We start from the raw sequence: 23,580 nt of genomic DNA on the forward strand, positions 1-23,580 counted from the left end.
ATAGGATCTTCAGGTCAGATGTAGCTTCCACAAGGCTATTAAATAACTGTAGCTAGACTGTTTGCCCTGTAAAAATTATCATCACATTCTTCTTCCCTAGACTGGGCTAGATTCAGAGTCTGCCCAGGGATATAAATAGAACAAATCCAAAATTGACATCAGGATTATCAAGAGCAGAATCTCTTTCTCCCTCCCTCTCTTCTCCCTTTTTTCTCTCTCTTTCAGACCCAGGGAAGCCTGTGCACACAGACATGATTCATCTTTCTGCTGCTGTTGAGAGGCTGATGATAGGCTATGGGAGACTTTGACTTTGCGGACTTTAATAAGTGGGTTCCTGCTGGTGAAAGGAGAAATTAATCTTAGAATCATAGATTTGCCAGGGTTGGATCATCCTGTTCCAACCCCCCTGCCATGGGCAGGGACACCTCACACTACAGCAGGTTGCTCACAGCCACATCCAGCCTGGCCTTAAAACCTCCAGGGATGAGGCTTCCACCACCTCCCTGGGCAACCTGTGCCAGTCTCTCACCACCCTCATGGGGAACAACTTCTTCCTAACATCCAATCTGAATCTACCCACTTCTAGTTTTGTTCCATTCCCCCCAGTCCTATCCCTGCCTGACACCCTAAAAAGTCCCTCCTCAGCTTTCTTGTAGCCCCCTTCAGATACTGGAAGGCCACAATTAGGTCTCCTCAGAGCCTTCTCTTCTCCAGACTGAACAACCCCAACTCCCTCAGTCTGTCCTCATAGCAGAGCAGCTCCAGCCCTCTGCTCATCCTTGTGACCCTTCTCTGGACACCTTCCAGCACCTCCAGATCCTTCCTGTAACAGAGACTCCACAACTGGACACAGAGCTCCAGGTGTGGTCTCACCAGAGCACTGCAGAGGGGGAGAATCACCTCCCTGGCCCTGCTGGCTCTGCTTCTCTTGCTGCAGCCCAGGCTCTGCTTGGGTTTCTGGGCTGCAAGTGCTCACTGCTGGCTCATGTTGAGCTTCTCCCCCCCCAGCACCCCCAAGTCCTTTTCTTCAGGGCCACCATCTTCTAAAATATGTTAGTGTGTCATGTGGGTGATGAATTGCTGTTAATGAGTGAATGTCAAAAGCACACCAGGAATCCAATGTGATGGATTTTTGGTGCTTTGCAAGGACTGCCTAGAAACCATCCCTTGGGACATCATGAATATCATTTCCATTGAAAAGAGAATAGAATGCAGAGTTAACCAGATTGCAAAAGACTTTTGTGATCTTCAATCCAACCTATCACCCAACACCATCTCATCAACTAAACCATGGCACCAAGCACCCCATCCAGTCTCTTTTTAAACACTTCCAGGGATGGAGACTCCACCACCTCCCTGGGCAGCACATTCCCATGGCCAATCTCTCTTTCTGGGAAGAATTTGTTCCTAAAATCCAGCCTAAACCTCTCCTGGTGCAGCTTGAGACTGTGTCCTCTTGTTCTGGTGCTGGTTGCCTGGGAGAAGAGACCAACCCCCACCTGGCTACAACCTCCCTTCAGGTAGCTGTAGAGAGCAATAAGGTCTCCCCTGAGCCTCCTCTTCTCCAGGCTGAGCCTGAACTGAGTTCAGTATTTAACACACCATGCACCAGAATGATCCCAAAATAGATCTCAAAGCCAGGAAGTGCACTAATTACAACAACTTGCCACCAAGCCCTTGGTGTATTTCAATTATGGGGAAAGTTTATTTCTATTTTGGACCCTGGCTTCTTGATGATACTGCCAGGAAGTCAGCAGGCTCTGCTTGGATTCTGACAGACACTCTTCGTAGCATGAATTTCCTGGAGGCAGAAATAATGACCAGATCTACTTGATAGACAGACAGCTATCAGACATCTGTATATCCCAGACATACAAAAACAATCCCCAGCCAACCATGTGGCTACCAATGGCTCTGCTCAGACAAAGAAGTTCAAGAGAATTGCCTCAGGCTAGATCCTCAGCTGCAGAAAATCAACCAGGCAAAGTCCATTTGTCTTCCTTGTGCTGTGTGACTTTGCTTTGGAGGAAAATCCTGCCCAGCCAGCACAGGGCAGAGGGAGGTCACGGAGGCAGTGGTCTGCCTGGGAAGGGGAAGCTCTTGCAGGAGTTTAGGACTAGGTCTGGAGATGAAACTACAGGCTTGGGGCGGGGAGGAGTGGCTGAAAAGTTGTCCATCAGAAAAGGACATAGAATCATTAAGGGTAGAAAAGACTTCAGAGATCATCCAGTCCAACCTGTCACCCAACACCTCATGACTACTAAACCATGGCTCCAAGTGCCACGTCCAATCCCTTCTTAAACACCTCCAGGGATGGTGACTCCACCACCTCCCTGGGCAGCGCATTCCAATGGCCAATCTCTCTTGCTGGGAAGAACTTTCTCCTCACCTCCAGCCTAAACTTCCCCTGGTGCAGCTTGAGACTGTGTCCTCTTGTTCTGGTGCTGGTTGCCTGGGAGAAGAGGCCAACCCCCACCTGGCTACAACCTCCCTTTCAGGTAGTTGTAGAGAGCAAGAAGGTCTCTCCTGAGCCTCCTCTTCTCCAGGCTAAGCAACCCCAGCTCCCTCAGCCTCTCCTCACAGGGCTGTGCTCCAAACCCCTCCCCAGCTTTGTTGCCCTTCTCTGGACACCTTCCAGAAACTCAACATCTTTCTTAAACTGAGGAGCCCAGAACTGGACACAGGACTCCAGGTGTGGCCTAAGCAGTTCCGAGCACAGGGGAAAAGCAAGCCATGGATGTACCTGGATCAGAGAAGCACATAGCAGGCACATCTTCCCGTCAGGTCTGGGGTGAATCCCTGCTGATGGCATGAAGCTCTCAGGTTCATAAAATCATAGAATTGTTAGGGTTGGAAAGGACCTCAAGGATCATCCAGTTCCAACCCCCCTGCCATGGGCAGGGACACCTCACACTGCAGCAGGTTGCTCACAGCCACATCCAGCCTGGCCTTAAACACCTCCAGGGATGAGGCTTCCACCACCTCCCTGAGCAACCTGTTTCAGTGCCTCACCACCCTCATGGGGAAGAACTTCTTCCTGACATCCACTCTGAATCTGCCCATTTGTATTTTGTTTTTCCATTCCCCCCATTCCTATCACTCCCTGACACCCCACCCAGGCTGCATGGCCTTCAGAGTTCATAAAATCATAGAACAAGAGGCACTGGTGGAAGTTGAGGCATAGGAAGTTCCATGGAAAGAGGAGGAAAAATGTTTTCCCTGTGAGGATGACAGAGCGCTGGAACAGGCTGCCCAGGGCAGGTTCTGGAGGTATCTGGAGATATCCATGACCTGCCTGGATGTGTTGCTGTGTGATCTGCTCTAGGTGCTCCTGCTCTGGCAGGGGGTTGGACTGGATGAGCTGTCGAGGTCCCTTCCAGCCCCTAACACTCTGTGATTCTGTGATAGAACATTATAAAGGTTGGAAGGGACCTCCAGAGACCTTGTGTCACTGTGCAGAGCCAAGGAGGGAAGGGCTGGACTTAAACCAGTGAAAAGCTGTAGGGCAGACCAGTTGTTACTCTGCTCTCCTATGAAAATGCTTGGGAGACATGAGTTCTTTTGGATTACATTGGTTTCATCTGCTATCATATGAACTCCCTGGGTGTTTTATTACAAGGATATACAGACAGAAAAGCAAAATATGGTTTTACTCATTTTTTTAATCTAGAGCCACAAGTGCTGGAGTGATCTGTGGAAGCATTTTAATGATGTCAGCACAGGACCGAGCTGTCAGCACTACAAAATCCCTCCTAACTGGGTATTAGTTCCCATCAAGGTCATTTAGTCTCGCCAGCAGACCCAGCTCCATGCAAATGTCAGCCTGTGGGAGTATAACAGAGTCACTGTGGCCAAGAAGCACCAGTCAGACACCTTCACAACACTCAGTCTGAAGAGGAAGACAGCAAACACAAAGCCCAGGAGCACTGTGTGTGTGCAGCTTGCCCTTGGAGCTTCAGGCACAGCAGTTGGGGTGCTTTGTATCCAGAGTAGTGCTCATAGAATCAACCAGGTTGGAAAAGACCTCAGAGACCATCAAGTCCAACCTAGTACCTAATACCTAACACCTCCTGCTTTTATCACTGCTCATGAACAGTGTGTTCCAGCATTACCCACACTGGTTGGCACAGACTCACCCTTATCCTTCCTTATTTTTATCACACTGTGAAAAATCACAGGGCAGGAAGAAACACATCAGTGAATGATGGGCAGGGAGAAATGGAATGAAGTTCAACAAGGGCAGGTGTAGGGTCTTGCAGCTGGGAAAGAACAGCCCCATGGAGCAGTACAGATTGGGGACTGACCTGCTGGAGAGCAGTGAAGGGGAAAAGGACCTGGGGGTCCTGGTGGATGGAAGGTTGACCATGAGCCAGCAATGTGCTTTTATGGCCAAGAAGGCCAAGGCCATTCTGGGGTGGATTAGAAGGGCTGTGGTTAGTAGGTCCAGAGAGGTTCTCCTCCCCCTCTACTCTGCCCTGGTGGGACCACATCTGGAATATTGTGTCCAGTTCTGGGCCCCTCAGGTCAAGAAGGACCTCAGGGAACTGCTTGAGAGAGTCCAGCATAGAGCCACAAAAAAGATGAAGGGAGTGGAACATCTTCCTCATGAGGAGAGCCTGAGGGAGCTGAGGGCTCTGGAGCTTGGAGAGGAGGACCCTGAGAGGTGACCTCATTCGTCTTGATAAAGATGTGCAGGGTGAGTGCCCCGAGGCTGGAGCCAGGCTCTGCTGGGTGCTGCCCAATGCCAGCACAAGGGGCAGTGGTGGAAGCTGAGGCAGAGGAAGTTCCAAGGAAACAGGAGGAAACATTTTTTTACTGTGAGGGTGACAGAGCCCTGGAAGAGGCTGCCCAGGGGGGTTGTGGAGTCTCCCTCTCTGGAGATATTCAAGCCCTGCCTGGATGTGTTCCTGTGTGATCTGCTCTAGGTGCTCCTGCTCTGGCAGGGGGGATGGACTGGATGAGCTTTCCAGGTCCCTTCCAGCCCTTAACATTCAGTGATCCTGTGCATTTCAGCTGGTGGATACTCAGTGTACAGCAGCTAGTTTTTAAACTTGGGACAAAAATAAGAAGTGGAAGCTCTGTTTCACACGAAGCTGCTCTTGCACAGGGTCACTGCCAGAAGTGAGAGAGCCTCTGGTGGAGCAGATCTGCCATCTTCCTCTGCAGGCTCCAGTGTGTGTGTGGGGGATACACAATAGTTCAGAGCTCTCCTGTCTTGCATACAACTTTATTTTGCTCCAAAGCACTTCTCTAAAGTCTCCTGTCCTTAGCTTTTTTATGGTTCCAATCTTTTCCATAACCAAGACAGATCCTCTTTCTTTCCAGCTAGTTGAACATGCAGTTGCAGCACCCTTTTGAATCAGAGCTGTCTCCTTTGTAACCCTGAAAAGATCTCTTAACTCAGTGAGCACAAAGCTCAGTGAGTAGAGGTGCTTGTGCCTATAGGGTGCCAAATAATTACCAAAGGCATCACATCCACAGCAGTTACAGAAATGAAAGGGAAGTGCTTGGGAAATTCCCCATTATTCCTGTTCTTCTGGTCTGGGGTGACCCAAGGGGGCAGACTCTGCAGCCCTCACAGGGCTGGACCCTGCTGGGTTTACCCATTCAGGTAGCTCTCCCAGTCCCCCAGGCTGAAGCAGAAGAGGCAAAGCTCCTCCAAGCCAACACTTGCAGCGATTCAGCTGCCAGGGGCCGGCAGAGCGGGCACGGCTCCCGGTGTGCCGGTGGTGTGTGCCACTGACACCAGCTGAGGGAGTGAGCAATTCTTCTGAGCTTCCAGAGCTGTGCTGCTTCCATTTAAGGGAGAGAGCATAGCACGTGCTGAGCTCCAGATCCCAAACCCAGTGGAAACCTAGCCAGCAGCAAGCAAGCCCTGCCAGGGAGCACTCAACATGAAGCACTGTGAGAGCAAAGGTCTTGAATGACTAAGATGCTTGAAAGCCTCGGTCACTATCAGAGTCAGTTTCCAACTGGGCAAAGTACAATATTTTCCCTCTGCCTTTCTTTTTTTTATGAATGGCTGGATAGGATTGTGCTGGAGTCAGGGATCCCCTGAGAAAGCCATTCATAAAAATATCAACAAAACCAAACGAGCGCAGAACAAACTTTCTAAGTCCAGTCTGAAGCCACTGGGTGCCAGAGGCTGGGTTGAAAAAAATAAGACCCACGCTGGCAGCTGGAGCCCCAGCTATCACTGGAAGGATTCAAGGGGCTTTTTGGTGGTCTGAGAAGTATGAAGTGCTGTGTGGAAGGGCAGCTGGTAGAATTACTCTGACACATACTAGGCAGAAAGCCAGAGCTGGCCTCGTTTCAGACATTGTCTTTCCTCTCATTGAAGTGTCAGGACCTAATTCATGGAAAATTTGGTGAGCTGGCAGCTCTTTCAGAAGATTTCATTGAGCTACAGTGTGTGAGAGTCACATGAATGCAGAGTGCACAGCCAAAAAAATGCGTGGGGATTTCTGAGCAGGAGAAAAGAGTCAGCCGCTAAGAATGTCTGTGGATTTCATCTGGTTTGGGAGTCAGCACACACCTACAGGTGTAATCAGCAGGCAAAGACAGACATTGAAGTGGGAAAGCAGTAGTGCCAGATTACTGAAGAGCTCAGTGAGTTCTGCAATGACAAGGGATTCCTCTGAAACAAATCATTCCTTTGTCCAAGGGCAGCAAATGGCCATGAAGGAGTTCAGGGCTTGCAGTCCACCTGGAGAAGACATCAATGAAATGCCTCCACAGAAACATTCAGGTTGGACAGGACCCTCAGGATCACCAAGGCCGACCCAGAACCCTACTCTGCAAGGCTCACCCCTAAACCACAGCCCCAAGCACCACAGCCAAACCACCTGCAAACACAGCCAGGCTTGGGGACTCCACCACCTCCCTGGGCAGCACATTCCAATGCCTGACCACTCTTGCCCTAAGAAAATGATTCCTACTGCCCAGTCTAAACCTCCCCAGGGGCAGCTTGAGGCCATTCCCTCTTGTTCTGTCACAACCTGGTTTATTAGTCTATTCTATTACTCTATTCTAATTACCTGGGAGCAGAGACCAGCACCAACCTCTGCACAACCTCCTTGCAGGTAGCTGTAGAGAGCCAGGAGGTCTTCCCTCAGCCTCCTCTTTTCCAAACTAACCATCCCCAGCTCCTTCAGTTGCTCCTCATCAGATTTCTTCTCCAGGCCCTTCCCAGCTTCCTTGCCCTCCTCTGCCCTGGCTCCAGCACCTCCACATCTCTTGGATTGAGCAGCCCAAAACTGGACACAGCACTCGAGGTGTGGCCTCCCCAGAGCTGAGTCCCAGGGTACTTGGCAGTAGCATCTCCATTGCAAGGGAATTTAATGGACAAAGCTCCCAGCAAATGTATTTATTTTTCCCCCCTGTATTTATTTGAGAGCAGAATTTGGAGCCTGAGGCACAGATACAAAAATATAACAGCAACAGGATACCACTGAATGGGGGGGAGGGAGGGGAGAACAAACCAAACTGAAAGTAAACAAAGCATCTCTTGTTCAAATGGGGTGCTGGTGGTGGGCAGTCTGAACTGAATCAGTTCCATTTCATTTACATTCCCATTGATCCTTCCCACTGAAATATTGCTCTGAAAGGCCAGTTGCACTAAACTGTTTATTCAGAAATAATCCAGTTATTTCCTACTGCACTGTCAGGAAGATGAGGGGTTTGGCCATGCAGAGGGACAAGCAGGCTGGCTTCTGCCCAAGCAAGGCACTAAAATCAAGGCTGGAGTTGGGAACAGGCAGGAAGGAAGGGCAGGAAGAGAATCATTGGGTGCCATTCATATACTCTGAAAACAGAAAGTGCTGGCAGGGGGAAGTAAGAAAAGGCCTTTTGTGCTCTTGGTGTCAGGATTTCATCCTTTATCTGTGGTCTTATTGTTCCCTGCTGCTAGCACCCACCTCACCTGGGCGGTGGTGGTTTATATTTAGCGATGCCTGTGTTAGTTCCTTAGTCAGTACTCCCCCTCTGCAGGGTGCAGATGAAGGGCACTGGCACCCCAGTGGGTTGCCTGACTCGTGTGAGGGCTGTGTTTCCCATTCCTGGGTGGGAGCAGCCAGGAGGGAAACTTGCTGAGGAGCCCAGGGCTGTGCCATCAGGGTGACCTCATTCATGTCGATAAGGATGTGCAGGGTGAGTGCCCCGAGGCTGGAGCCAGGCTCTGCTGGGGGATGCCCAATGCCAGCACAAGGGGCAGTGGTGGAAGCTGAGGCAGAGGAAGTTCCATGGAAACAGGAGGAAACAATTTTTTACTGTGAGGGTGACAGAGCCCTGGAAGAGGCTGCCCAGGGGGGTTGTGGAGTCTCCCTCTCTGGAGATATTCAGAACCCACCTGGATGTGTTCCTGTGTGACCTGTCAGGGGGGTTTGGACTGGATGATCTTTCGAGGGCCCTTCCAGCCCCTAACATTCAGTGATTCTGTGATTCTGTTCTGCATAGGCAGGCAGCCATGGCATCTGGCTCTCCCTGCCTGGGTACTCAATCAGCCCAGTGATGGGAACCCTTGAAATCACATCATTAGGCTCTCTTAAGGGTTAACACAGCATTGCCTTCATGCAGCTGGAGGGCTCAAAACAGATTCCAAGGAGGCTTTGGCCGGGATGGTTTGGTCAAGTGTGAAGCCCTGTCCAGTTCTGGGCCCTTCAATTTAAGAAGGACATTGAGACACTTGAAGGTGTCCAGAGAAGGGCAACAAGGCTGGGGAGGGGTCTGGAGCACAGCCCTGTGAGGAGAGGCTGAGGGAGCTGGGGTTGCTTAGCCTGGAGAAGAGGAGGCTCAGGGGAGACCTTCTTGCTCTCTACACCTACCTGAAGGGAGGTTGTAGCCAGGTGGGGGTTGGTCTCTTCTCTCAGGCAACCAGCACCAGAACAAGAGGACACAGTCTCAAGCTGTGCCAGGGGAGGTTTAGGTTGGATGTTAGGAAGAAGTTCTTCCCTGAAAGAGGAATTGGCCATTGGAATGTGCTGCCCAGGGAGGTGGTGGAGCCCCCATCCCTGGAGGTGCTTAAGAGGGGATTGGATGTGGTACTTGGAGCCATGGTTTAGTTAGTCATGAGGTGTTGGGTGGCAGGTTGGACTGGATGATCTCTGAGGTCTCTTCCAACCTTATTGATTCTATGATTCTAGGAGGGGGGCTGTGTGTCACTCAGCTCTCTGTCTGAGCCACGCTTCTGCTCGTGGCCAGGAGGCAGGGCTTTTCCACAGCATTCCACTGAAAGAGTGTGGAAAGAGAGTGAAGACAGCAAAATCTAGTTAAAAAATTAGGCTGCTCTTAATGGTCTGGTAAGTAATGCAGTAAAGTGAATCTGGCAGAGCTGCCTTCGGATGTGGCATACTCAGTTCAGTGCTGCTCTGGATTTCCTGCCTACAAACTTAGCATATTCCTCCACACCCACAGCAGTCTGATTTGTTTCAGAGGAAGGTCACAGATACATCTAGGAGAGGCTGAGTATGAGACCTGGGTATGTTCCTGACTGTTTCTCAACGTGGTCTTTGCCTGCCTTTTATTTCTGTTGCTGAGAACGTTTTACCCAGCCTCTGTGAAATCACAGTGAAGTGCCCTGTGTGAGTTCTGTTTCTTACCATGCTTTTGGTTTACTTTTCAGCCTCAACAAGTGGTTCAAAAGAAGCCTGCTCAGGTAAGAAAAGCTCATTTGAGTTCTTTAGACTCCCTGAAATTGAACACTTCTTCGGGGTTTAAATAGGTCTTCTTCACTATAAAAATAAATGGAGGGAAATACAGGAATCAGATGGGCTGGGGGGCAGCTGGACACAAGCACCAGGAAAATTCATGTCCTGGGCTTTGGGAAGGAGAGGAGGAAGCAGTGGATGGTGCTTACCCAGAAATGCCCTCTCTCTGTATTGTCCATCTTGTGATGATGATCCACACCTTGAGTCTTGTGTCCTGTTCTGGGCTTCTCAGTTCAAGAGAGATGTTGAGATGCTGGAACCTGTCCAGAGAAGGGCAACGAGGCTGGGGAGGGGTCTGGAGCACAGCCCTGTGAGGAGAGGCTGAGGGAGCTGGGGTTGCTTAGCCTGGAGAAGAGGAGGCTCAGGGGAGACCTTCTTGCTCTCTACAACTCCCTGAAGGGAGGTTGTAGCCAGGTGGGGGTTGGCCTCTTCTCCCAGGCATCCAGCACCAGAACAAGAGGACAGAGTCTCAAGCTGTGCCAGGGGAAGTTTAGGTTGGATGTTAGGAAGAAATTCTTCCCAGGAAGAGAGATTGGCCTTGGGATGTGCTGCCCAGGGAGGTGGTGGAGTCCCCATCCCTGGAGGTGTCAAAAAAAGGCTTGGATGTGGCACTTAGAGCCATGGTTTAGTTGTCAGGAGGTTGGACTTGATGATCTCTGAGGTCTTTTCCAACCTGGTTAATTCTATCATTCTATGCTTGTGTGATATGCACCAGCAGAGGAAAGCCAATGGCCTTGAGAGGAGGTCCAGCCCTGCTTGGCAGAGTCCCTGGGCTGTGCTGCTGTACCTCAGTGAATGTGAACGAGTGCCAAGCCAAGAATGTGAGGGGTCCATTGCTTCTCTGGAAAGATGTCTGCATTTGGAAGGGAATAATGGCTTTTTGGTTTGGTTTGTGTTTTCACCTGGTGGTTTTAATACATTCTTGTGCAGTGTGCATTGTTGTGATGCATTCTGCAGTCTGAATTAGGAGCTGTGAGATGAAGGAGTGCAGTGATGTAACCCTCAAAAGCACGTGCAGGGATCCAGTTTCTCCAGAAGAAATCCATGAAATCGCAGCAGTGATGAGTCCATAGCACACTGACAATGATATAAATGCCTCTGAATGCTGGAGGGAACATGAAGGATGAATGTTAGTAGATTTTTCAAGTGAGGTATGTTTTGTAAGGAGAGGTAATGTCTCTTATTAGGCCATCTCATGCAAGAAACATATCAGTCCCCAAGGACAACCTTACATCTATAACCTTCTGGCTACACCACACAATTCAAACCACACCAAGTTGTTCTAGTAAAAGATACTTACTCCCCCTGGTCTCACTTGGATGCTTCAACTGTTCCAGCTGCAATTGGGCTGTTCCTACTACAACAAGATGATAATAAATCTGTTGGTGGGTGCAAGGCCAGCCATCTCCTCCATGGAATGGGATGGGATGGAATGGAATTGAGTAAGAGTAGAGTAGAGTAGAGTAGAGTAGAGTAGAGTAGAGTAGAATAGAATAGAATAGAATAGAATAGAATAGAATAGAATAGAATAGAATAGAATAGAATAGAATAGAATAGAATAGAATTAACCAGGTTGGAAAAGACCTCAGAGATCATCCAGTCCAACCTATCACCCAACACCATCTCATCAACTAAACCATGGCACCAAGTGCCTCATCCATTCTCTTCTTAAACACCTCCAGTGATGGTAACTCCACCACCTCCCTGGGCAGCACATTCCAATGGCCAAGCTCTCTTTCTGTGAAAAATTTCTTCCTCACCTCCAGCCTAAACCTCCCCTGGCACAGCTTGAGACTGTGTCCTCTTGTTCTGGTGCTGGTTGCCTGGGAGAAGAGACCAACCCCCACCTGGCTACAACCTCCCTTCAGGTAGTTGTAGAGAGCAAGAAAGTCTCCCCTGAGCCTCCTCTTCTCCAGGCTAAGCAACCCCAGCTCCCTCAGCCTCTCCTCCATGGCACCTAAGAGACAAGGAGAATTAAACCCTGCCCCAAGCAGGAGGCTAAATCTGGCAGGGAAAGACTTTCCAGGATGCTGTTTGTGTTGGAGTTTCCTCTAGTCCACAGCAGGGCTCATTCATCCCCACCAGGGTCAGCATGGGGCAGGGGTCTAGAGCTGGTGGCAGATGCTATTACTGCCAGTGGCACATGTGGTGCTGCTAGATCTCTGATCACCCCAGGCATGCCAACCCCAGCTCCCTCAGTCTGTCCTCATAGGAGAGCAGCTCCAGCCCTCTGCTCATCCTCGTGGCCCTTCTCTGGACACCTTCCAGCATGCTGAAGGGACTGGAGCACTGCCTTATGAGAGACCTGGGGCTATTTATTCTGGAGAAGACTGAGAAGGGATTTAATCAATATTAGTAAGGAAGTGTTTGTATAGAAGAGCAGGAGGCATGGAAGAATGCTTGAAAGGAGAGAGAAGGCTTTGAGAAATGCCATCACCACAATGCTTTGTGTCCCATGTCTCCTTCTTAGTCCTTGGTCTGGGGGGTGTTCAGTGCAATCACTGAGTTACCTTTAAGCCTTCCTGGTTTCACTAGATCCTCCTCCCACGTTTTTGCTAGCACAACATTGGGGATGGGGATGGGGATGTGGATGTGGGTGTGGGTGTGGATGTGGATGTAGATGTGGATGCATGGCAGAGAACAAAAGTTACCACTGTGAGCAAGTGCTCCTGGCAGTGTCTTCCTGAAGCTGAGACAAGGAGGAGGTGGATCAGGGACTTCCTGCTGATGGGTTTCACTGAAGCCTTGCTTGCCTGTCTCCATTTTGCCTTCTCTCCTACTGAATTTTCCTTTAAAGGAGGGAGGCTTCAGACTCAGAATTAGCAACATGAGCTCATGCAGGCTTCCTAATCTGGGCTGTCTGAGGAAATAGTGATAAATTACATAAACATGGGGACTACATGGAAGTTCATGGAGGATAATGTAAATCTTACACTACATTCAGAGGAATCTCTTTCTTTTCCATCTGTTTCCTTCAAAATATCCTCCCAGATGGCTTTACCATGTGGCAGTCTGGATTAAGTTAGAAGTGTATCCTTTCTCCATCAGTGGAGACTGCAAGGGGTTATAGATGAGCACTGCTGTGTGATGGTGAGCGTGCTGCTTTGGTGAAAGGGACACAAACTCTGGGTTAGGTATCACCCCTGAGTGCTTTCCCATGCTTTGGAATTCTGGGGTGTTCTCAGAGATTTCTATGAGCATTAGTTTGTGGCCATTCGTCTTGCTGCTGCTGCTGGTGCCTGTGCCTCTTGGCTTTGTGTCTTTTAAAACATGTAGAAGCAGCAAGACCAGAGAAGACTTTATGAATAACAGCTCTGTTCCCACCTCTGCCCTGGTGAGGCCCCACCTGCAATATTCTGTCCAGTCTGGGCTCCCCAGCTCAGGAGGGACAGGGATCTGCTGGAAAGAGTCCAAGGGAGGGCTACAAGGATGCTGAAGGGACTGCAGCACTGCCTGGGGAGGAGGGGCTGAGAGCCCTGGGGCTGTTTAGTCTGGAGAGGAGAAGACTGAGAGGGGATCTGATCAATGTCTATCAATAGCTGAGGGCTGGAGGTCAAGAGGGAGGGGACAGGCTCTGCTCACTGGTCCCTGTGGTAGGACAAGGGGCAATGGATGGAAACTCCAGCACAGGAGGTTCCACCTCAACATCAGGAGGAACTTCACTGTGAGGGACCCAGAGCAATGGCACAGGCTGCCCAGAGAGGTTGTGGAGTCTCCTTCTCTGGAGACTTTCAAGACCCATCTGGATGTGTTCCTGTGCTGGATTCTATGCTCCTGCTCTGGCAGGGGGGCCTGCATTGGAAGATCTCCAGAGGTCCCTTCCAACCCCTAACATCCTGTGATCGCTGTGCCTCAGATTTTGAGCACTGTGCAGAGTTCTGCTATGATCCAATATTTGGAAGGTAGTGGTGAGATGGATAAGCTTTGCAAGGGGAGCCTGCTCCTTGTATCTCTGTGGTGGCCACAGGAGTTGCTCTGGAAATCCATGGAAATATTCATGGCAAAAAGAAGCCCAGGGAAGGTGTGGGCCCCCTCAGAAAGGAAACAGGAGAGCTTGTGACAAGTGACATGGAGAAAGCTGAGGTTCTCAATGACTTCTTTACCTCACTCTCCACTGGCAAGGGCTCCTGGAGACACAGAAGATAATGGCAGGGACTGGCAGAAGGAACTGCCCACTGTGAGTGAAGATCATGTTCGTGACCATCCGAAGAACCTGGAAGTGTTCAAGTCCATGCAACCCGATGGGAGACACCCAGGGGTGCTGAGGAAGCTGGGGATGAAGTTGCTAGGCTGCTCTCCATCACATTCCAAAAGTCCTGGCAGTCCAGGGAGGTCCCCACTGACTGGAAAAGGGGAAACATAACTCCGTTTTCAAGAAGGGGAAGAGGGATGACCCAGGGAACTGTAGGCCTGTCAGTCTCACCTCTGTGCCTGGTAAGACCATGGAGCAGATCCTCCTGGAGACACTGCTGGGGCAGAAGAATAATGCAGAGGTGATTTGGCACAATCAGCAGGGCTTCACCAAGGGCAAATCCTGCCTGACAAACCTGGTGACCCTCTGTGGCAAGGTCACAACATCAATAGATGAAGGCTGAGCAACTGACATCATTAACCTGGACCTGATCAAAGCCTTTGACAGTGTCCTGCACCACATTCTGGTCTCCAAGCTGGTGCAGGATTGGTTCCATGGATGGACCATTCAGTGGATACAGAACTGGCTTGAGAGCCACACCCAAAGAGTGGCTGTCAATGGCTCCATGGCCCAGTGGAGGCCAGGGACAAGCAGAGTCCCTCAGGGATCAGTCCTGGGACCAGGCTTGTTCAACATCTTTGTGGGTGCCATGGACAGTGGCATTGAGTGCACCCTCAGAGGGTTTGCTGATGACACCAAGCTGTGTGGTGCAGCAGACAGCTGGAGGGAAGGGAGGCCATCCAGAGGGACCTGGACAGGCTGGAGAGGAGAGCCCATGACAACCTCATGAGGTTCAACAAGACCAAGTGCAGGCATTGATATAGGCTGGGCAGGGTCTGGCTTGAGAGGAGTCCTGAAGAAAAGGACCTGGGGGTGCTGGGAGATGAGAAGCTCAACAGGAGCCAGCATTGAGCACTTGCAGCCCTGAAAGCCAATCCCATCCTGGGCTGTATGAAGAGAAGCAGAGCCAGAAGGTTGAGGGAGGTGATTCTCCCCCTCTACTCCACTCTGCTGAGACTCCACCTGGAGCACTGTGTCCAGTTCTGGAGCCTCTATTACAGGAAGGATCTGGAGGTGCTGGAAGGTGTCCAGAGAAGGGTGAGCAGGGGGCTGGAGCTCCTCTCCTGTGGAGACAGACTGAGAGAATTGGAGTTACTCAATCTAGGGAAGAGAAGGCTCTGAGGACTAAGTGGAATGGATCCAAGCTAGAGGAGGGGAGATTTAGATTGGATATTAGGAAGAAGTTCTTCCCCATGAGGGTGGTGAGGCACGGGCACAGGTTGCCCAGGGAAGTGGTGGAAGCCTCAGTCTCACAGTATCACCAAGGTTGGAAGAGACCTCAAGGATCATCGAGTCCAACCTGTCACCACAGACCTCATGACTAGACCATGGCACCAAGTGCTACATCCAGTCTCCTCTTGAACACCTCCAGGGATGGTGACTCCACCACCTCCCTGGGCAGCACATTCCAATTGCTAACAACTCTCTCTGTGAAGAACTTTCTTGTCACCTCGAGTCTAAACTTCCCCTGATGCAGCTTGAGACTGTGTCCTCTTGTTCTGGTGCTGGTTGGTCATCCCTGGAGATTTTGAAGGCCAGGCTGGATGTGGCTGAGAGCAACCTGCTGTAGTGTGAGGTGTCCCTGCCCATGGCAGGGGGGTTGGAGCTGGATGATCCTTGAGGTCCCTTCCAACCCTGACAAGTCAATGATTCTCCATCACCTGAGAAGCAGCCCCATTCCTCCTGCCAGCAGTGCTCCAGACTGCCAGGAGAGAGCTGTTCTTCACGCCACTTGCTGAACCTGGGAGACAGTGCAGCTGGTGATTCAAAGGTTGAAGAGTCACTGAGAGAAAAAGCCAGGAGAGTGATGGTTTGGTTGAGTCCCAGCTTCACAGCAGCAGGAGCCTCAGTGCTCCTGGGCAGTGCCTGAGTGCAGAATAGGAACAGGGTTTTGGGTGGTCCCATCAGTTAAATTCAGTTGCAGAAGTCATTCAGTAAATGCTGGCAGAATTCCACAGCTGCTTGCTTTTAATGTACCTGTGGCCCAGGAGCCTGAGGCGTCTGTCCCTGTGTCCCTGTACACTGCCTAAGGAGCAGGGTGCTTCAGTCAGCACTGAGCTGGGTGAGCCTCTTCCTTCCTTTTTGAATCCATTAGTGCTGAGCACTGCAGTGTGCAAGTCCCATTCTGGGCAAGCCTTTTAGTGTCTTGAATCTCTTTCTGCTAAAACAAAGGTGCTGATACTCTGCCCTTGCGTAAGGGTGCACGAGAGTTCACACACTCATGGCTTGATGCAACTAAAAAGGAAGCAGATTTAGCAGATTTCTTTTTGCTCTGTAGCTTGTCAGGGACTGTCTGGGGGTTTCAGAGTCTTGCTTGCTGCAGCATGCCCCTTGGAGGTGTCATGTGCTTGTCAGACATTGTCTGAGTCTGCCTAAACACAGGAGAGCCATGGCACAGCCCAGCACAGGAGGAGCCTTCAGCTCTGAACATGACCCAAAAGAGGCTATTTTAATTGTTCATGTATGAAACACCTAATTCCCTGTAGACAAGCCCTAGAACAGGAGGGAGGGAGGTGGTGGAGTCACCATCCCTGGAGGTATTCAAGAGGGGATTGGATGTGGCACTTGGAGCCATGGTTTAGTTGTCAGGAGGTGTTGGGTATTAGCTACTAGGTTGGACTTGATGATCTCTGAGGTCTTTTCCAACCTGGTTGATTCTGTGATTCTGTGGTTTGGGGTTTGTCCCCTCAGGACAAGCACTCCCATCACCAGAGCAAACTGCCTCATGGATCATGTTTCAGTAGGATCCCAGTGGCACAAACACTGAGTTCTTCATGAAGTCTGCTCCAGCAGATGGGGAGCATCCCCATGATGAAGCTCTGCTGCTGATCCCCCCCCATTGTAACACATCTCTGGAGACGTCAGAGTGGTTTCCACAAAATGCCGACCAAAATACCTCCTCAGGAATCACTGTTGCTGACATTAAAAAGCACATACTGCCAGCGTAGTTCTTGCTTTGTCAACACAGCCCCATCCTTCAGGCCCCATCCCTGATCTCAGGCTTGGAGAGCTGTTTGCCACACAGCAACCATGGGAAAAGAGAAGAAGAGACATAAAAAACTATGAATCCCCCACATTCTGCCCGAATTCAGGTCTCAGATTTCCCACATCCTGGTATTTAATTTCTCACAGAGTTACCAATGGTTGATCTCATGGCAGGATTAGTGGGAAGAAAAATGAGAGCTCCATTGAAACCAGACTTGAGGCTGGAAGGAAGGGACATGTGAGCTCTAGGACCTGGGAGATATCAGATTCAGGGCGGTGAATGGCTTCCACTCCCTCCCCTTCCCTCGTTCTCATGCTTATTTTGAAGCAGAATGTGGAAGCTGAAATCAGAACAACAAAGCAACAGTTAAAATATGTTAGGCAACTTGCCCATGGCTTTAATAGTCTCCTGAGGACTGTGTTATATAGTGAGGCATTAACTGTAATTTATAATAGTATTTTTTTATGTTTAGGAAGAGGAGAGTAAATTAATGTTGAGGTATAGATTGCAGTAAATCTGTCATGGCCTTAAAATAAAACATGCTCTGAACAGACTCTTCCACCAGGATACCTTCTCTGGGTTGATTATGGAATATAGATGTGTTCAGTTGGAAAAGAGGTTCCCATGAAAGTCCCTGCAAGCAAAAGGAAGTAGTCACTATCTACGAGGCTGGACAGCCCCACTCACTTGGAATCAGACTGGCTTGCTTAGAGGAGGGAAAAGCTTCACCCTGTCACTGCATGGATTCTGCTGTAGATGAAGCTGGAGGAGTTGGGTTGCTGCTCTGTGCTGAAGAAGACCGGACTTGATCACAGAATCAATAAGGTTGGAAAAGACCTCAGAGATCATCAAGTCCAACCTGTCACCCAGCACCTCATGACTGCTAAACCAGTGCCACGTCCAATCCCTTTTTGAACACCTCCAGGGACGGTGACTCCACCACCTCCCTGGGCAGCACATTCCAATGGCCAACAACTCTTTCTGTGAATAACTTTCTCCTCACCTCCAGCCTAAACTTCCCCTGTCGCAGCTTGAGGCTGTGTCCTCTTGTTCTGGTTCTGGTTGCCTGGGAGAAGAATGGTCTGGGTTGGAAGGGACCTCTAGAGGTCATCCAGTCCAACCCCCTCTGCAGTCAGCAGGGACATCCCCAACTAGATCAGGCTGCCCAGAGCCCTGTTGAGCCTCCCTTTCAATGTCTCTAAGGATGAGGCCTCAACCACCTCCCTGGGCAAGCTGTTCCAGTGTTCCACCACCCTCAGGGTAAAGAACCTGTTTGGAATGGAATGGAATGGAGTGGAATGGAATGGAATGGAATGGAATGGAATGGAATGGAATGGAATGGAATGGAATGGAATGGAATGGAATGGAATGGAATGGAATGGAATGGAATGGAATGGAATAAAGTAGAGTAGAATTGAATGGAATGGAATAGAATAGAATAGAATAGAATAGAATAGAATAGAATAGAATAGAATAGAATAGAATAGAATAGAATAGAATAGAATAGAATAGAATAGAATAGAATAGACCAGGTTGGAAGAGATCTTTGAGATCATCGAGCCCAAGCTATCACCCAACACCTGCTAATCAACTAAACCACGGCACCAGCTTCCTAACATCCAATTTCAATCTGCTCTGCTCTAGTTTGAAGCCGTTGCCCTTCATCCTGTCCCTGCAGGCCTTTGCAAACAGTCTCTCTCCATCCTTCTTGTAGCCCCCTTCAGGTACTGGCAGGCTGCTATTAGGTCTCCCCCAGAGCCTCCTCTTCTCCAGGCTGAACACCCCCAGCTCCCTCAGCCTCTCCTCGTAGCAGAAGTGCTCCAAGCCCCTGATCATTTCCATGGCCCTGCTCTGGCCCTGCTCCATCAGCTCCATGTCCTTCCTATATTGAGGGCTCCAGACCATTCCATCACACTGTGTAGAGATACTCAAGAAGCTTAAAAAGGAAGAGAAAAAATAACTCTACATGCATCCCTCTGTATCCTTCAGGAGCTGAACATATTGAGATGACAGGAAGAGTGGATCATTAAGCCCTAACTCCCCTTTCTGGCTCACCTGGTCTTTGCAGACCCATTGGCAAGATGGCTTACATTAGGGTTGTATTTTTAGCCTGCAGCATTACATAATGAAACAGCAGCAGAATTCTTTGCAGTAAAGGAAAAAAAACAGAGGGAATGGGGGGAGGGAGGGAGAGAAGGGGGGGTGGGGGGGGGTCGTTTATTAAAACCAAGACAAACTTCTCTGATTCTGTGCTTTCTGCTGCTCAGAGAGGGACTCAGTGGTGACACAATCAGGAAAGCTTGCAGGAAAAGCATTCCCCTTGCCCTCTGCTGCTCAGGAGTCGCCGCCCTGCCTTTTTGCTGCAGACCTGCTGTTTAGTCTGAGGCTGGAAATTAAAGCCAGAGGTTTTAGCCCTCAGAGTTAAAATGCTCCACTGGCAGCACACAGGGCCGTGTACCCAGTGCCTGTGTGGTAAGATCTGTGATTAAACTCTTCAGACAGGTTTTAAAAGCGTTTTACAGGTCTGAGCTTTAACGGTTTGGGGGTTTGCTTTGGGGGGGAGTTCTGTAAGGAAGGGGGGAGGTGGAATTAATAAATAATTTAGCTGAATTTATACCACAAAGTCTCATGTCGTGAACTCTGATGAACCAGATTGGAGAACCCAGCTCTCAGAAATATGTTTCTCATTTATAAGGGGGTAGGGGGAGAGCTTTTCTGACCACAACCCGAGGGGGAGGTAGAACCCTGTACGATAAACTCTCTCCTTCAGAAATGAAACAGCCTGGAGAAGAGGAGGCTCAGGGGAGACCTTATTGCTGTCTACAGCTACCTGAAGGGAGGTTGTAGCCAGGTGGGGGTTGGTCTCTTCTCCCAGGCAAGCAGCACCAGAACAAGAGGACACAGTCTCAAGCTGCACCAGGGGAGGTTTAGGCTTGAGGTGAGGAGAAAGTTCTTCACAGAGAGAGTTGTTAGCCATTGGAATGTGCAGGGGGAAGTTTAGGCTTGATCTTAGAAAGTTCTTCAGACAGAGAGATTGCCCCTTGGAATGTGCTGCCCAGGGAGGTGGTGGGGTCGGTGTCCCTGGAGGTGTTTAAGCCTGGATGAGGAACTTGGTGCCATGGTCTAGTTGATTAGATAGGGTTGGGTGATCTGTTGGACTTGATGATCTTGGAGGTCTCTTCCTACCTGGTTGATTCTGTGAGAAAGAGAGGGAAAAACGAAGCTGGGGGTGGCTGAGGAAGAGCGGGGGCAGCAGCAGAGCCCCCCCGTGCCCCTGCCTGCCCTGAGGTCTACCCTCGTGGGCGGTAGCAGGGCAGAGGCTGCTCGGCCCCAGGGCTCATGAAAGTGTCCCCGGTGCTCTTCCACTGTGACAGCCTCTTGCATCTTCCCTGCCCACCGCCCCTTTCCAGTGGCTAGCGTGGGGCCAGGCCCCGGTGGCTGTGCTCAGCCTTCCCGCGCGGCGGGACCCTAATGAGGTGTGCGCAAGCTCTTGGCTGGCCGCAGGTTTGCAGTCTCTTCCTTACTAGTTCAAAGCTGCAGCTCTCAGGTTCAGACAAGTTTGATCACTTGGCCAAACCTCTCAGCTGGGATTCGAAAGGGAAGATGCTTTGGTGTGTTGCTTATCACTACAGAGAGATGGCTGTTCCCAAGCTGCAGTTGCCAGTGGCTCTGTGGATGCATCCATACAACTTTTGGGGGTTTTTTGGCGATGAAGGATTGGAGGTGAATAACTTCTGGCAGTTGCTTCCTGTCTGTGACAAGCAGTCAGGGTTCTGGGTTGTTTTTTGGGGGTGTGGGGGTGAAGTAGAAGAGAAATCTAACAGGCTTTCCTTTCTTCTCATCCTCTGAAATAGGGGATGGAAAAAGGCCTGCATCAGGAACAGCGTGGCCAGCAGGAGCAGGGAAGTTACTCTGCCCTGTGCTCAACACTGGTCAGAAGGGAGTACAGAAGGGAGGTTGTAGCCAGGTGGGGATTGGTCTCTTCTCCCAGGCAACCAGCACCAGAACAAGAGAACACAGTCTCAAGCTGTGCCAGGGGACATTTAGGCTGGATGTTAGGAAGAAATTCTTCCCAGCAAGAGAGATTGGCCATTGGAATGTGCTGCCCAGGGAGGTGGTGGAGTCACCATCCCTGGAGGTGTTCAAGAGGGGATTGGACGTGGCACTTGGTGCCATGGTTTAGTCACGGGGTCTGTGGTGACAGGTTGGACTTGATGATCCTTGAAGTCTCTTCCAAACTTGGTGATTCTGTGTCACTGCACAGCAGTTTACCACCCCTCCAGTTTAAAGCCTCCACAAGAGGTTTGTAAGAGCAGCTTCTCAAAGCTGAGGATGTGCAGCTCAGTTATATATGCTTCTAGCAGCACCACTGCCTTCTTTCCCTTAATATTTTATTTCCTTCTCATCAGAACAGTTTACATCTTGTGGGGTTGAAGCTCTTCAAGACAAAGTATGTCTCTGTCAGTGTTAGCACTGCACCTGCAATCACTCCAAGCATCCTTTTTGCTTCAGACCTCTGCTTTGCAGAGACTTTAGATGGTGCTCCCTCCCCAAAAACCCCAAAACCTTCTGACCAGCACTGAGATTTTGCTGGAGATTTTCACTTTTAATCACATAGGGAACTGATCTTTTTGCAAAGCATTTTGACCTGGCTAGGTCAAAAAGGCACTTTCTGTACTCAGATGCCAAAATGTGTTTAAGAAATCTGGCCTGATGTAATCTGGACAGCTGAGTCTCACTTTCAAAGGGCTTTTGCAGTGCAGGCTTCAGTGCTGGGTTGACCTACTGCCTTGCAGAATCCTCACTGCTGAGTTAACTTCAGGGCTGCTCTAAAATCCAGGGCAAAGCTGCACACCTGAAGCTGAGGTGTCCTTCATTCTCTTCCATAGGAGATTTTGATAGGCAGAGCCTTAGGCAGGTACTTTCTTGGGTGTCTAAATGTCAGATACCCTCACTCCTGCCTCTCCTGACCATAGAATTTAGCACAGGTCACACAAGAATGCATCCAGACAGGGCTGAAAGGTCTCCAGAGAAGGAGACTCCACAACCTCTCTGGGCAGCCTGTTCCAGTGCTCTGGGACCCTCACAATGAAGAAGTTCCTCCTCATGTTGAGGTGGAGCCTCCTGTGCTGTAGTTTCCATCCATTGCCCCTTCTCCTATCATGGGGTGCAAGTTAGCAAAGCCTGTCCCTTCCCTCTTGACCCCAAGCCCTCAGGTATTTATAGACATTTATTAAATCCCCTCTCAGTCTTCTCCTCTCCAGACTGAGCAGCCTCAGGGCTCTCAGCCTCTCCTCCCCAGGCAGTGCTGCAGTCCCTTCAGCATCCGTGTAGCCCTCCCTTGGACTCTTTCCAGCAGATCCCTGTCCCTCTTGCACTGGGGAGCCCAGAACTGGATGCAATACTCCAGATGTGGTCTCACCAGGGCAGAGCAGAGGAGGAGGAGAACCTCCCTGGATCTGCTGGACACACTCCTCTTAATGCATCCCAGGATCCCACTGGCCTTCTCTGAGCAACCAGATCTAGTGTGAGGTGTCCCTGTCCATTGCAGGGGGATTGGAACTAGATGATCCTTGAGGTTCCTTCCAACCCCTAACAATTCTATGATTCTATGATTCTAAACCAAGCCTGGGAGTAGCTGCTGAAGGCAGCGCTGGGTGGGTGAGCGTTTACACTCGATTAACTTGTGTCACTCTTCTGTCGCCACAACTCTGGTGAACGCACCTGGAAAGTGAGAACAACCTGAACTAAGGCTGCTGTGTAATCTGACTCCTTTGCTTCTTGCCTGAGCACTTCCTGTGGTGGTGTTGCTGAATTTATGCTCTGTGGGGCTGTCAGGATCTGGCCTAGCGGCTTGGATTTCTAAAGGCTGCGCTCATGACCGTGCCTTCCCTTCTGGATTTCATCTCTTAGAATCATACATCTCTTACATCTCCATGGACCACGAGGGCATGCACTCACGGAGAAGAGGAGGCTCAGGGGAGGCCTTATTGCTCTCTACAACTACCTGAAGGGAGGTTGAACAAGAGGACACAGTCATAAGCTGTGCCAGGGGAGGTTTAGGCTGACTGTTAGGAAGAAGTTCTTCCCAGCAAGAGAGATTGGCCATTGGAATGTGCTGCCCAGGGAGGTGGTGGAGTCACCATCCCTGGAGGTGTTTGGGAGGAGACTGGATGAGGCACTTGGTGCCATGGTTTAGTTGATGAGATGGTGTTGGGTGATAGGTTGGACTGGATAATCTCAAAGGTCTTTTCCAACCTGGTTAATTCTATTCTATTCTATTCTATTCTATTCTATTCTATTCTATTCTATTCTATTCTATTCTATTCTATTCTATTCTATTCTATTCTATTCTAAACCTCCTGCCCTAAAATACCTGAGGCCCCAGCTTTGGCAGGGGGTGGTAGGGCTGTGATGGGAGAAGGGGGAGCATTTGCTTCATGCTTTTCACATTTCCCTCATAACCCAAAGCAGACTAAACAAAAGCAGTGTGAAATCTCATGGCTTGATGCTGCTGTGGTTGTGTTTTTTGAGCTGTCATCCATTCATGTAGACTTTATGTTTATTCCCTGGATTTACAGCTTTTTGGGCCTTTTTTATTCCCCCCCTCCCATCCTTCCCTTGCAGGGAGGGTTGGG

The 23,580-nt window shown here is 50.1% G+C and overlaps 1 protein-coding gene across 1 annotated transcript in view; it reads left to right on the forward strand.

The window, feature by feature from the left end:
* The window catches only part of HMGA2 (high mobility group AT-hook 2), a 127,211-nt gene that overhangs the window by 97,637 nt on the left and 5,994 nt on the right, over positions 1-23,580 (forward strand). Inside the window, exon 4 of the mRNA XM_068160941.1 lies at positions 9,620-9,652. Within this exon, the coding sequence (XP_068017042.1) occupies positions 9,620-9,652 (33 nt within the window). The remainder of the gene's footprint in view (positions 1-9,619; positions 9,653-23,580) is intronic.

Source organism: Melanerpes formicivorus, unplaced genomic scaffold (assembly GCF_026170545.1).
Source record: "Melanerpes formicivorus ecotype bairdi unplaced genomic scaffold, bMelFor1.0.p_v2 SCAF_54, whole genome shotgun sequence".
Classification (NCBI taxonomy): domain Eukaryota; kingdom Metazoa; phylum Chordata; class Aves; order Piciformes; family Picidae; genus Melanerpes; species Melanerpes formicivorus.